At 34.1% G+C, this 14,288-nt stretch overlaps 1 protein-coding gene across 3 annotated transcripts in view; it reads left to right on the top strand.

Annotated features, from left to right (window-relative positions):
* ITPR2 (inositol 1,4,5-trisphosphate receptor type 2) overlaps positions 1-14,288 on the top strand; it is a 420,025-nt gene that overhangs the window by 223,598 nt on the left and 182,139 nt on the right. For all 3 annotated transcript variants that reach the window (XM_025047398.1, XM_015590049.2, XM_006912698.3), the window contains exons 35-37: positions 944-1,134; positions 5,726-5,868; positions 7,789-7,897. In XM_025047398.1, the coding sequence (XP_024903166.1) occupies positions 944-1,134; positions 5,726-5,868; positions 7,789-7,897 (443 nt within the window). The remainder of the gene's footprint in view (positions 1-943; positions 1,135-5,725; positions 5,869-7,788; positions 7,898-14,288) is intronic.

Here is a 14,288-nt window from a genome sequence, read left to right as displayed (position 1 = left end):
CTTCTCTTCCTTCTCTGATGGTCTAATCCTATTTTTGTTCTGCTTGCAAAAATGCCTCAATATTTCTGTTTTCTTTATGGAAAGCATTCTCATTTTTCAGTATTATCATGTAAGTCTGATAAAATATAATTTCAGTTGATTGGCGGAAGAAGGACATATACTGCGTGCCATTTTCCAATACAGATTTTTTTGCACTTTTAAATTTTTTTATTTCTTCTCTCACATGTTTTACCATATGAAATTTTGTGTGTGCATGTGCACACACATAAACACACTGTATTAATGAATGGACCGAAAGGATTTTATCATGTATTTTCTGTCTGCTTTCTTATTTTCCTTGGCATGTGGGAAGGTTGTTATACAGTGTTTTGTGTAATTTGTGTGGTTGTCATTCAGTGTTTTTCTATATTGATGCTGTATCAAGTGCATTTTCATCATTAAATCATCAAGAAATCAAATAATTTCTTGAATGTTTAATGAGCCTACATTAATAGTTGGTCTTAAAAATTGAAATCCTTTCAGGTTAAAAGCTTTGGCAGTGTTATAAAACAATTTAATGGCAGAGTTTAAAGATCTGATTTTTTCCCCAATTTTTAATTGTATTGAAATATAATTAACATATAACATTATATTAAGGCGTACAACATAATGATTTGCCATATGTATATATTGCAAAATGATTACCATAATAAATTTAGTTAACATCTGTTACCTCATAGTTACCAATTTTTTTGATAAAAACTTTTAAGATCTATTCTTTTAGCAACTTTCAAATATACAATATAGTATTATTAAGTATAGTCACCATACTATACATTACATCCCAGCACTTATTTAGCTTATGTATATATTTTTTTGTTCCATGTTTATAATATTATTTTGGTAATGTATAAGAAGCTTCAGTCAAATTAAGAGGAAAATATTTAAAATCTTTCCTTTTCAGCAAAGAATCGTGGAATTGCTATTCCAGTGGATTTGGACAGCCAAGTTAATACTCTTTTCATGAAGAGCCATTCAAATATGGTGCAGAGAGCAGCCATGGGTTGGAGACTATCCGCTCGCTCTGGACCACGCTTTAAGGAAGCTCTCGGAGGGCCTGCTTGGGATTATAGAAATATTATTGAAAAGTTACAGGTACAACATGAGCATGAAATGGCATTAATATTTTCTAAATTATAATTTTTAACACACACAGTCACACAAATAAAATATGCTTTAAAATATCAAATTCTAGTTGGGGGCAAGGCTTTACTTTATAATTCCCTACCAACACTACCCTTTTTAAAATCATAGCTTTCAAGTAAAAGTTATGGGTTATTTTTAGTGAGTAGATATTATTTAATGGGTGTATAGTAATGAGTCTTAATATCAAAATAATAATCATAATACCAACAATAAAATTTGGTAAAATATTTTACCATAAAGACTCATGTAAAAAATTAAATATTCATAACCTTGCTTCAATTCATCTCTTAGTATTCTCTTATACTCCTTTGGTGAGAATGGTGTAAGCACCCTTACTCCCAAATTATTTTCATAGTAACCCTCTTCTGTTTTTGGCCTGGATATTCTGGGACATTGAGTAAAGAGAGACATTGTTTTAGTCTGCTCAGGCTACCATCACAAAATACCACTGCCTGGGTAACTTAAGCAACAGAAATTTATTTTCTCACAGCCCTGGAGCTAGAAGCACAAGATCAAGGTGTCGGCAGGTTTGTGTTCTTCTGAGACCTCTCTCCTTGGCTTGCAGACTGCTGCTTTATTAATGTATTTTCATATGGTTTTTCTTCTTTGCACATATATGTCTGTATCCTAATAGTCTCTTCTTATAAGGACACTAGTCATATTGGATTAGAGCCCACTCATATGAATTCATTTGACCTTAATTACCCCTGTAAAGGCCCTACCTCCAATTATAGTCACATTATGAAGTACTGTGGGTTAGAACTTCAATATATGAATTTCGAGGGTGACACAATTCCCTTACGGACATCTTCTCATCCATATAATTATAGATTTCATGGAGCAAATTAGGGTATAGTTTTGAGGAAATGGTCAAGACATGAACTGGAATAAATATTATGAGAGGTCACATGTAGATTAATTGGTAGAGGTTCAGAGTTTTAATAGATGAGTGTTATATGCAATTAAAAAGACCAGTTAGACTCAGTATGAGGAACCGTAAGGCTATAGGTTATTAAAATTTGGAGAGGAAATGTCCATATAACTGATTAAGCAATTATTGATTTGCAAGGTAGAATTATCGGGAAGACACTAGAGGAAGGCAGATTAATTAAGAATAACTAAGGATCTCAGCCAGGTGGCAGTATGAGTGAAGCAAAGAAATAGGTGTTGCATATTATAGTGATGGCGGGGTCTACAGACTTGGTGGCTGTTGGTTTGAGATAGAGAGAAGGCATGAGAGGCATTTAAGAGGCATTGATTGGAGACTAGGTGATATTGTTAAGAATATTGTAAGAGGAAAGGAAAGAATATAGTAGAAGGATGTTAGCTATGGTCATTGAAAATAAGATGAATTAGGTTAACAAGCTACTGAATATATTGAAGTTAAGTCTATATTTAATGATAATGAATTAGGATAGTGGGTGGAATATAATGATAGAAAAAAAAGAATATCTTGTGAGAGGCCAGGAGTGGCACAGAGGCCAAGTAAGAAAAAAAAGATAGGTTCAGAAAGAAAGGAAGTCAGGTTCATGAGAGCCAAAAAAGTAGAACATTTTAGAGGAGAAGTAGATAGTAGTATCAGCCAGCATAGGGAAGATATGCCTTAAACTTGTTTTTACCTAATCATTGACATCATGAAATAAGTGTTGGTGAAGACTCTATACCACCCTCTGTGTGCTGAAGATAGAGCCATGAGGTCTGTGCTTCATGGAACACACATTCTAACTCATTAAATAAATGATATAATGTTAGATTTTTAAAACTTCTATGAATAAATAAAGAAGGTTAACGACATGGTGTAGAATCATTAGGAGAATGATCCTATAGTTAAGGAGCACCTCTCTATTATAGAAGTGGCATTTGAATTGAGACCTGAATAATAGAAGAATAGTCTACTCAAAGACTTGAGGACAGAGAGTTTTAGGGGACAGATGAGTAAAGGCAATGGTGCTTAGGCAGGAACAAGATCGGTGAGTTTCAGGAACCCAGAGAAGACCATTGGGACAGAAGGTTTGTGAGCAAAGTATTATGAAATAAGGGACCAAATCATATAGAGACTTACATAGTAAGGCATTTGGGTTTTTTTTCTAAGTGAGAAGGTAAATTATTGGAGATTTTAAGCAGAAGGTAGGCATTACTTGTTTTACCTTTTAAAAGATCATTATGGATTGTGAGTGGTGAGTAGTGAATAGTTTATGGAGTCCAGATATGGAAGCCATGAGTCTATTGCATTAATTCAGGTAAAAGGCGATGGTGACTTTGCTTCAGGGGGTAGAAATAATAATGAAGTGCATGAATTTTGGATTTATTTCGCTCTAGGGTCAATAGGACTTGGTAGATGGATAGATAAATTGTGGGGATAGAAAGAGGAATCAAGATGAGCCTGGGTATGATATGATTGGATCATTTGCTAAGGTAGGGAAGAATTCCATTAGAATGGGAATAGGAGTACTGTATGGAGAACTTTAAATTTGAGGTGCATATTTAGCTATCAACATGAATATGTCAAATAGGCAGTTGGATACATGAGTCCAGAGTGGTTTGGAAAGATGTCCATACAGGAAATATAAATGTAGGAATTTTCAGCATATATAGGATATTAAAACCTGGAATTGGTTGAGATGACTCACAAGAAAAGGTAGAAATAGAAGAGAAAGGGCCAGGAACTACTAGGAGTTGGCAAAGGAATGGTCAGGAGATAGAGGGGAAAGTGTGAGGTTATAGAAGCTGAGAGCAAAAAGTGTTTGACAAAGTAGAAGTGTGTAAAAAGTTTAGCAGTGGCTGGGTAATATTAGAACAGAAAAGTCACCACTGGATTTGGCGACAGGATGATGATTGCAATTAATTGGTACTCAATAATAATGATTACTCACATTTATTAAGGGATACGAAGTGGCCAGTATGTGTTAGAGGCTGTTCTATGTATTTACCTTTAATCTTCACAGCAAGCCCATGTGATTCCTAGTATTATTATTCTGAGTTTTCACGGGGGAAAATAATGAATTAGAGAGATTACATAGTTGGCCCATGATCAAAATAAGAGATGAGGACAGAATTCAAAGCATAGAAGCCTGAGCACAATTTGTTTAGTAAATGAAATGAAGAAGAGAGATAGTCTGAAAAATATTTGATAAGCATATTCTCTTCCTACCTTTATATAATATCTAGTTTCTCATTTATGTTATTTTCTTCCTGGTGGTCTCTTTTAACTGTCATGAGAAATTTTTTAGAAAGCTTTAGAGTAGTTGAAATAGGAATGATCACTTTTGTTAAAAGAAGAAAGAGTTAAACAAGAGTTAACTCCTGAAATCAAGAGATATGGTACCCCCATCTGTGCTGCTGTAGCTGAGAGTAAAAATAAGCAATTGTCAATCAGTTTTCTGCTTAGCAAAAAATATCATAGCTATGGGTGAATAAAGTCATTATGTGAGATTACTTTTTTCTTCTAACATAGTTATTTTAAAACAGAAAGGGGATTCTTTAATCTTTAAAGAATGCTCAGTAAATTATCGTTGCCTATAGTTCATTTTAGAAACATGTCAGGATGCTTTCAGTTGTAATTAACACAATATTCCACTAATAGTGGCTTAAACAATAAAAAAAATATATTGTTTCACATAGCAAGGAATCTGGAGTTGGCGCTCTTCCTGAGTTGATTAATTCAGTAACTCCATAGGTCAGGGCCCTAACACTGTTGGTTTGTTAGTTTTTCACTTAAAGCTGGTCTCCAAAGGTCACATGAGAGCTTTCTCACATTTTGGATTCTCAGCCTCAAGCTGTCTTGAGAGCCATAGGTAGTTTTGAAGGAAAATGCCCCTTCCTTCCCCAACACATCCTGCCTAGACCAATCACTGGCAGGGCAAATGAAATGGCCATGACTGGCTTAAACTAATCAACCTTGACCTTAAGCTGAAGAGGCTCATCTCCCTGAGAATGTTGCTGCTTTATTCAGAAATAACATGGGGATTCTGTTAGCACGGAAGAGGGTGAAGAAAGGATATTGGGTAGGTGACCAATAGTGTCTGTCAAAAAATGTAATTTGCAATACTATTAAATGTCATTGAGCCTTTGTGTAGTACTAATGCTACTTCAAATAATATAGTGAAGAATTTCCCATTGGAAGAAATGATTAGTCGTGGGTGACCAATGACACATATAAGATCTCTTTTTTAGCTCTTTGGAAGCATGCCTCAGATTATTCCAATTTGATTAATACCTGTCATGTTTCCATTACAATCCTAGACACTGCAGGGCCTGTAACAGTGGCTTTATTGACTTTTCATCTTATGTGTATATCCTTTGAAATCATACAGCTACCCACTTCTCACACACCTTACAAATGTAAATGGAGCCCCAGGTGGTATTCACGCAGAAAACCAGACTAAAAGCATAACTATTTGGTAGTGCCATGGGAAGGTGGGGGACATCTCTGAAATGCACATGTCTCATTCCTGGTTCGTATTCTGAGGCTCGTCATATCTTCAAAGGATGAAATCTGACTTGAGTCTTCACATAGGTTGTCTTGTGCTTTATTCCTCAGGACGTGGTGGCCTCCTTGGAGCAACAATTCAGCCCGATGATGCAGGCTGAGTTCTCAGTGTTGGTTGATGTGTTGTACAGTCCAGAACTACTGTTCCCTGAGGGGAGCGACGCAAGAATACGATGCGGTGCTTTCATGTCCAAGTAAGTGGGTGCAGTCTGAGATTCTGTTCGTGTCACTAAACTGAGATGGCCTCTAACATTTCTGCTTTTTATTCTGCTGGCACATAATGACAGTCCACGGGGTATGGGAAAGGTCTAAAATACATGTTAAAAAATGCTTCAAAATAATTAATTTGATTCATTCGAAATTTTCTGGCTGAGTAATATTCCATTATTACTTTACCCATTCATCTATCAGTGAACACCTCGGTTGCTTCAATATCTTAGATATTGTGTATAATGCTGCAATGAACATAGGGTGCATATATTTTTTTGAATTAGTGTTTTCATTTTCTTTGGATAAATGCCCAGAAGTGGAATCTCTGGGTTATACGATAGTTCTATTTCCAATTTTTTGAGGAACCTCCATATTGTTTTCCATAGTGGCTACACCAATTTTCAATTCTTTACAGACCACATCTCTTACACTCTCCTCTTCCATGTCTTTAAGTGTCAGCTGCCAGTTGGCATCCTTATCATTTTCTGGACATGATGGTCAGCTTTCTGTCTCTGCCCTTGGTTCATACCATTCCTTTTACAGGGATGCCTTCTTTTTCTAGTCTTCCTGCCAGATGAAATCTTCATAGTTAAATGTCATGTCTTCACCGAAACCTTCTCTATCTGCCCTAGGCAACTTCTCCAAAGGAATGTAATAGTTTCTTTGTCTAGTTTATGGCATTGCCAATACCTCTGTTATAGCACTTATCATGTCATGTGAGAGGTGGCTGTGTGCAACCTAGTGTTGTCGGGACTCTCTTCACAGTAACTCTGAGACTCAAGAGATCAGTTAACTGTGTTATGTCGCCACAGAGTGGTGCTTCAGAATCTTGGCTCTGAAGTTAGGTGGACCTGGAACTATTTCCAGATGCTACCACTTTATAATTGTGTAACCAGAGGCAAGTTGCTTTATCTCTCTAGACCTCTGTTTTCTCATTAGTAAAATTAGCCTGATAATTGAACATGTAGCATTGGCTTGTGAGGATGAATTAGGAGAATCCATGGGAAGTCCTCACCCTGACACTTGGGAAGTCACTTAGAAGTCATTGGCTAGTGACAACTCACTTTTCCTCAGGTTTAGTAGCACAGTACTATGTTATGTCACTGAAATCAGATAATTCCATTATATGCTACATCATTTTAGTTTTCCATGAAGACTTATATCTCACAGGGTTGTTTTGAAAACCAGCTTTTTAAGAGCTATATGTGCTAAGCTACAAATTCTGAAGATGAACATTTTATTTGAATTTGAGTTTTTGGGATGCTATGTAACTGTTATCCTCAAACTTTTCTCCTGACAGTGCAAAGGTTATCACTATAAAATTTGAGTTTTTGTCTAAATTATATAAAAAATATAGATGTCCTAATGTTACTTTTTTGTTGTTTTTGTTTTGTTTCTACTCACAAAAACTGCCTGTTTGTACCAAGCTATAGCAGTGAAAAATAGCACATTATTATTAATGCAAACTAGAAAGCAGCCCATTATGCTAAGGTTGCAAATCGTGTACTGCCACTTCTACTATATAATTAATGTAACATAGTACATAGAAAATAATATAGTATAATATAATAAAATGTAATATACTGCAAACATTCATATTTTTCTACTAGTAAGATAATCATTATTTCATTGTTTTTCAAAGAGTATTGTGTCCCACTGAAAGTACGCTACCTGAATAAAATTAGAAGCACTGAGATATATTGCCTGTAAAACAAAGGATGTTTTATAATACAAAGTCTATAAGCTGAAATGTAATTTTAAAACTTTTGAAAACAGATTTCTATCTCGTTTACTTCATATTCTCAAATAATAGTGTGATTTATTTTCCCCTCTAGTGTATGATGTTAGTATATAGTTTGAAGAGAAATCACTGTCCTATTTAAGATTTCATGTTTTGCTTTAAGGTTGATTAATCATACAAAGAAACTAATGGAGAAAGAAGAAAAACTGTGCATTAAAATTCTTCAGACTTTACGAGAAATGCTAGAGAAGAAAGACAGCTTTGTGGAAGAGGTATTTAAGAAAATTTTAGTATTTGAAAATAAAGTAGAATTTCTAGAATACTATAACCAATGAATTGCAGTAGGTTATTATGTAATTACTTGTATTTCATATTAACTGTGTGTGTACTTAGATATATTAGATAATTTGAGTTTTTGTGTTATTTATCTTTTACATCTGTTTTCAACTGAAAAATAACTAAGGTTAAAATGGCCCAAGTATTTGGTTTATTCATTTTTATTATATTCTATCTTGAACATGTATATTTTTCTCATATAGCTTCAATGGACCAAACAACCTTTTTGAGCAATGAAAAACCGAGATTCATTATCAAGATTTTATTTCAAGTTTTGCATATTAAAATGGTCTATGCATTTTGGCATATGTTGATTTTTATTATAAATATATGTTCATGTCATCTTCTATAATATTTTTCCAATTATTATAAAATAATATTAAAAAAATAAATGAGATAGTGTTTCTATTCTTAACTATATTAATTTAAGAACTGCACAAATGATTTTCAGGGAATATCAACTTATAGATAATAATTGTCAGTCTGTTATTAAAAATGACAGCTCAGGTGCTCATTAAGAGATAGCTAGCAGCAGGTTTAATACCCAAGGTGATACACTTAAATATAAAATATAAATCTAGTATAGTTTTTTTTTTCTCAGCTAGCTATCTTTACTTTTATGTTTCTTATCATACAGATTTGTTCCATGCTCCTTAATAACTTTTTGGTCTGTTTCTATAAATACTAATCATCCGATGTCTTTAAAATTAGAAGGATTTTATTTTATTTGTTAATTTATGTATTTGCTATCGAATTCCAAAAAGATTTAGTGGTAGGGTTTTCTTTTTTAAAAAATGTATTCTTGTAGAAAAGAAGTGCAGTCGTGAATATTAATAGAAGGTGCAAAGCTTCAAAATACTCTGAATCACATGTTCAGTTCAGTAACCAAAATGACTTTTGCTTTACATTATTTCTCTTTATCATTTAAACTATATTTAGAAAACAAATTATTAAAATCAAGGTGGTCATTGCCAATTTTAGCAAATGTTTCTGTGGCATAGGACTCAAGAAAAATATTTATAAGTTTGCGTATATGGTATGCTTTTAAAAATGGTGGTGTTCCTTGGGACTTTTTGTTGTCTTCCTCTGATTCCTTAAAATATTGCTGTAGTTTATTTTTGACTGAAGTACTAGATTGTAAAATAGAAAAATGGGGTCAATATAAATTTTTGACAGAAGCATGAGGTTTACGATAACAGTAACTTCTGCTTAATGGGAGATAACTGATAAGCCTTCTAATTTTATATAACAGATTATTATTGAATTACTCTAAAGAAAAATAGGAAAAAAATCAAGTAAGATTTTACTTTAACTGGTCAAGAGTATATAGCTCCCAAACCACCCTAACATAAATTATGCTGGCATCTGTTTCTCCTTTGCATTCCCACTGCTATCACTAGTGTAGACTTTCATAATCTCTTGTCTGGAAATCTACAGCAGTCTAGTTCCCTGAGATCTCCTTGAAGGGAGGCAGGGCTGTTGTTTTCATAACTCCAAGGGGCACCATTCACATAAAATAAGATGTGAGTGGCACCACCAAAACATAGCCCTCAGGGAAAAGTTAAGATGAGAAAGGCTAGTTGGGGGTCATTCATTCAGTGATCTAACACATATATTGTAAGGTACTATTAAATGCTGGTTATTGTGCTTGGGCAGAGAAGATAAAGAGATGGATGACATAGCTGCTAAGGGCCACCATGGGATACAATTCATATGCTAGTGGACTCCTGTAGTAGTCTACAGAGATCATGAGAGCATGTCAGAATCCTTCAGGGACTCTTGACTGCCTTGGTGTTCAGGTCCTCCATTACGTCTCCCATGCTTCCCTCCTCCTCACCCTCCTTACCCATTAGCCTCCAGAAATCTGTGTTACTCAGTGTGTCTGAAAAGCCCCTCAGGCTTTTTCTGCACTGACCCTCCCTACATCTGGAATCGTGGATTGATAAAATTCAAGCAAGCTTCTATTCCCCTAGTGTTATCTTTGTGGAGTAGCTAATGGATAGTATATATCAACTATTCTAGCCAATGATGATTACTTTCTCAATAGAATTACCAAAAGTCTTTGTGCCTCTCTTTTGTGATACTTCAGGGTGTTTCAGAGTATTTAGTCCAAGCTTCTTGTTTTATAAATGATGTCTTCAGACCCAGAGAAGTTATGTGATTTGCCCAAGGACACACAGCAACTAAATTGTAGCGCCTTCCTCTTTGCTAATCTTATTTATTAGATCACAGCCAACTTTTAAAAATGTTGTATATTGCTATTAAGAAATATTAGTGTATTTTGTCTAGCATATTTTGAGTTCCAAAAATTGTGTCATAGGTAGACAGAATATAAGATAGAATATAACATCCAAAAATTGATAAAGGTTTAGAAAACCTCTAAGAAAATATTAAAGAATGTGGAAATGTAGTCATTTAACTAAGAAAAGAAGAATCTGAAAAGGACTTATGAGTATAATTTCTTAATTTGTCTACTAAGGACAGAATAAGAAAAAAAAATGTATAGCTGAAAGAATTCTAGAATTCTTTCAGCTATACATTTTTTTTTAATTCTAAGTGTTTGGAAATGAGAAACATTTCTACCAGTGGAAGTAGAAATGTACAACTTTTTAATTCTAAGTGTTTGGAAATGAGAAACATTTCTACCAGTGGAAGTAGACTTTCCCCAGGTTATTTTAAAGAAAAGCATATTAGACCTAGAATGATTGAAATACCTACAGGACTAAGTGATCTCTGCATGTCATCAGTTGGCCCTTCTTAAATGGTTGGTGCTCAGTTACCTGTGACAGTGAAGGGGAGCTATTAAATGGCTCATCAGCCTGGGTAAAAAGGCACTGGGTATAACAGATTCAGAAACTGATCAAAGCTATTACTTTATAACTCATGCACTCTCAGAAAAAAAGAACCCTGATGATCAGTAGTGGGAAAATACTTGACTGTGCTTTCATGATTGTATTTCCTGTTTACCAAAAACTTAGTGGTTTAAAACCACACAAATTTATTACTTTAGAGTTTTGGAGGTCAAGAGCTTAAAATCAAGATGTTGGCAGGAGTGCATTATTTTTGGAGACTTTAGAGGAAAACTTTTGTGTGGTTTTTTTTTTTTTTTTTGCATGTGTGCCTTTTCTAGCTTCTAGAGTCTACCTGCATTCCTTGGCTTGTGTTTCCATTCTCCATCTGCAAAGCCAGTAATGTAGCAACGTCCATCTTGCCCCGCCCCGTGCATATGCATGTGTGCACACACACATTTCAATATCACATCTCTTTCTCTTACTCTGACCCTCCTGTATCCCTCTTTCTTATTGGGACACTTGCAATTCCGTCGTACATACCTGGATAATCCAAGATAATCTCTCCATTTCAAGATTCTTAATCACCTGTAAAGTCCCTTTTGCCATGCGAGCTAACATTACAGGTTCTGGTGGCTAGGGCATACATGTCTTTGGGAGGGCCATTCTCCAATCTATCACAGTGATAGTCTTTACTGACAGTGACAAAAGACATATATAATATAGATAGAGAGCTTACTTGTGGCTGATTAAGATTAGTATGAAGGGCAGTTTAAATGTGAATGAACATAACAAAATGCTTTAAATTTATAACATTTATCTGTTTTAAAGTATTTTAAAATATTTTGCTGCCTTTCAATAACAATTCCAGGAAGTATGTACAGCAAGCAGTGTTAGCTCCACATTTGTAATGTGGCGACTCAGAGAAGTGAATTGCATAAAATCACACAGATTACCTAATACCTGCTTGTCTAATACCTAATCAGCTGGATTTCTGCTATCTGTGTATTGAAGCATTCTGAAGAGAGCTCTCAAAATTAAAGCAAAACAAAAAACACACCAGAATTTTTACATTAGCTATCCTAATATTACATTTAAGACTCCATTTACTTAAATTTAAAATGTCCGCTTAAAAGAAAATCTCTATTCTCATTTTTGTTTTTTTGTTCTCCAATACCAAAGGGTGTGTGTGTGTGTGTGTGTGTGTGTGTGTGTGTGTGTGTGTGTGTAGCTGCTAAAAATTAAAAAAAAAATACAGCAATGAAGTGTAAATTTGCTTCATAGTTGAACTAAATGCCCTTTAAAGCAAATTCCATCTTTGAGAGCTCAGTTTTCTGATTTTGTTAGCCTTCTCTTTATCATATATTAAGGAAAATCATGTAACTCCATTTTATCTGATAGTAATTATTTTACAAACATTTACAATTTGTAATACCTTTGATTACATTTCCTAAATTGATTTTATTTAATATTTTTTTCTTGTTTCATGTTTCTTAGTTTGTGCCAAAAGGTCGAGAGATAAATGGGTGGGCAATATCTTGAAGATTCTCAACATAGTTACATAAGTAAAGGAAAATGTAAATTTCTGTTATGTGTACTTGTATGTGAAGTCATCTAGTGATCATATATATACTATCTGTTGTAGTATAAGTTATAGTACTTATATTTATTGAAGGGTAAAACATGAAAATTGTATATAGAAAGTCTTTAAGGAAGAAAGTTACTTGGCTTTTATAAAAATTGTATGTATTTGTTTAATCAATTCTGATAGAAAAGCAAAAACTTACAAAGAATAAAACTCTAACAACCATGAGAGCTCAGTATTCCTTTGGGATTGGTCATATTTAAAAGGCTTTTATGGTAACAACAGCAGGCATATTTATTTGCACCTAAAAATAAATATGCTGGAAAATTTGAGGAGGTTAAAGAGACAAGGAGGCATGTTTTAAAATGGCTTTGGGGCAGTATGATTTCTAATGTTCTCAATCCTTAAAAGCATTTTGTTCTACTCTTATCTCCATAACCTCTCTAGCACACAAAAAAGAAACACCTGATAGGATAAGTGTGCTGTTGAGCAGAGTAGCTTAATTATTGCACTACATCTTTGTTTTATGGATTTAAAGATATTCTGGGTACATATCTCAGTAAGCGTTTACTGGAGGTGTTATGGAGATAAAAAGAACTATATGGATTGAATAGAGGTGAGATGATGGGGGAGGCAGAGTACAAGAAGGACTGTTTTCAGAGGATTGGTGTGGTTTTAAGGATTTGAGGGGTCAGTTTTCTTCATCTTATACTCTATGGTATACATACATTTTCATTAAGCTTTATTTATAGAACATTACAAATTATTTCTCTCAAAATAAAAAAAACATAAATCATAAATAGTAAAGATGTCTATGAGTTCTGATCATTAAATATATAAAATTTGTAGTTTCTCTACTTGAGAATGGGAAAAGATAAAAGGTAAAGATAATATTCCTATCTACTCTAAGTTACACTGACATACATATAATCTACAAAACAACAAAGATGTTTAGTCAAGTTCAATATTCTTAAAATGTTCAGGTTTAAAATGCCATATATCCTTGGAATACTATTGCAGAGAGGTCTGGAAACTACCTCTATAATAGCTATGTTGAGGTTTTAAGCATTGTTGTTGTTGTTGTTGTTGTTTTTTACTTTTTATTTTTTTATTTTGAATTTTTAAAGTTTTTAATATTTTTATAAAGTAATAATAGTTAGCATTTATTGACAGCTTACTGTATATCAGACACTGTTCCTGATCTTTTATATGTATTATCATATTTAATCTTCAACCCTATGTTATAGGTAGTATTATTATCTCCTTTTTACTGTGAGGGAACTGAGGCATAGAGTTTAGGGTCACAATTCTAGTAAGTGAAAGAGAGTTGTTCGTATTCCAACCCAAACATTTTGGCTCCGGACCTTATATTCTTAACTAGCATGTTAGAGCCATGATAGTTTTATATGACTTATAATCACAACTTTTCTATTATCTCACGTTTTCAGCTAAATAAAATGAAAAGTTCTTTAATTTTATTCTTGGTAAAATTTGCATTTGTGTGTACCAAAAGGCATTAACCATATATTCAGTGAGCTTCTTAGGAAAAGCCTGAAGATTTTAGAGCAAGCTGATTTGGGAACAATATGATGCAGGGGATTTTTAAGATTTATTGTTACAGACCTCTAGATGCATATCAGAGCTCCCCAACCCCCACCCTGTGACATGATCTAGGTTGTTAGTAGCATGAATATTAGATATAAAAGTTCCGAACAATACTTTATAAGACAACCATCATAGACAGCCCCTTGTGGGAATGTGGCATTCAACAAACATCTAACTGAGAGCTGTGATCTTTCCAAATGCCCAGGTGAGGTTAGTGGTATTTACACATTGAACAATGATGGCAGGCAGTGGCTTCTTGATTTGAAAGTTAGTATCTGGACTGATATGGAACAGAGATCTTTAAGAAATGATGACGAATTATTTTTAAAAGATATTCCTCCCCCCCCC

This window comes from Pteropus alecto, unplaced genomic scaffold (assembly GCF_000325575.1).
Source record: "Pteropus alecto unplaced genomic scaffold, ASM32557v1 scaffold103, whole genome shotgun sequence".
Taxonomy (NCBI): domain Eukaryota; kingdom Metazoa; phylum Chordata; class Mammalia; order Chiroptera; family Pteropodidae; genus Pteropus; species Pteropus alecto.
Note: the sequence above shows the minus strand (reverse complement) of the source record. Positions and strands in the feature narration are given on the sequence as shown.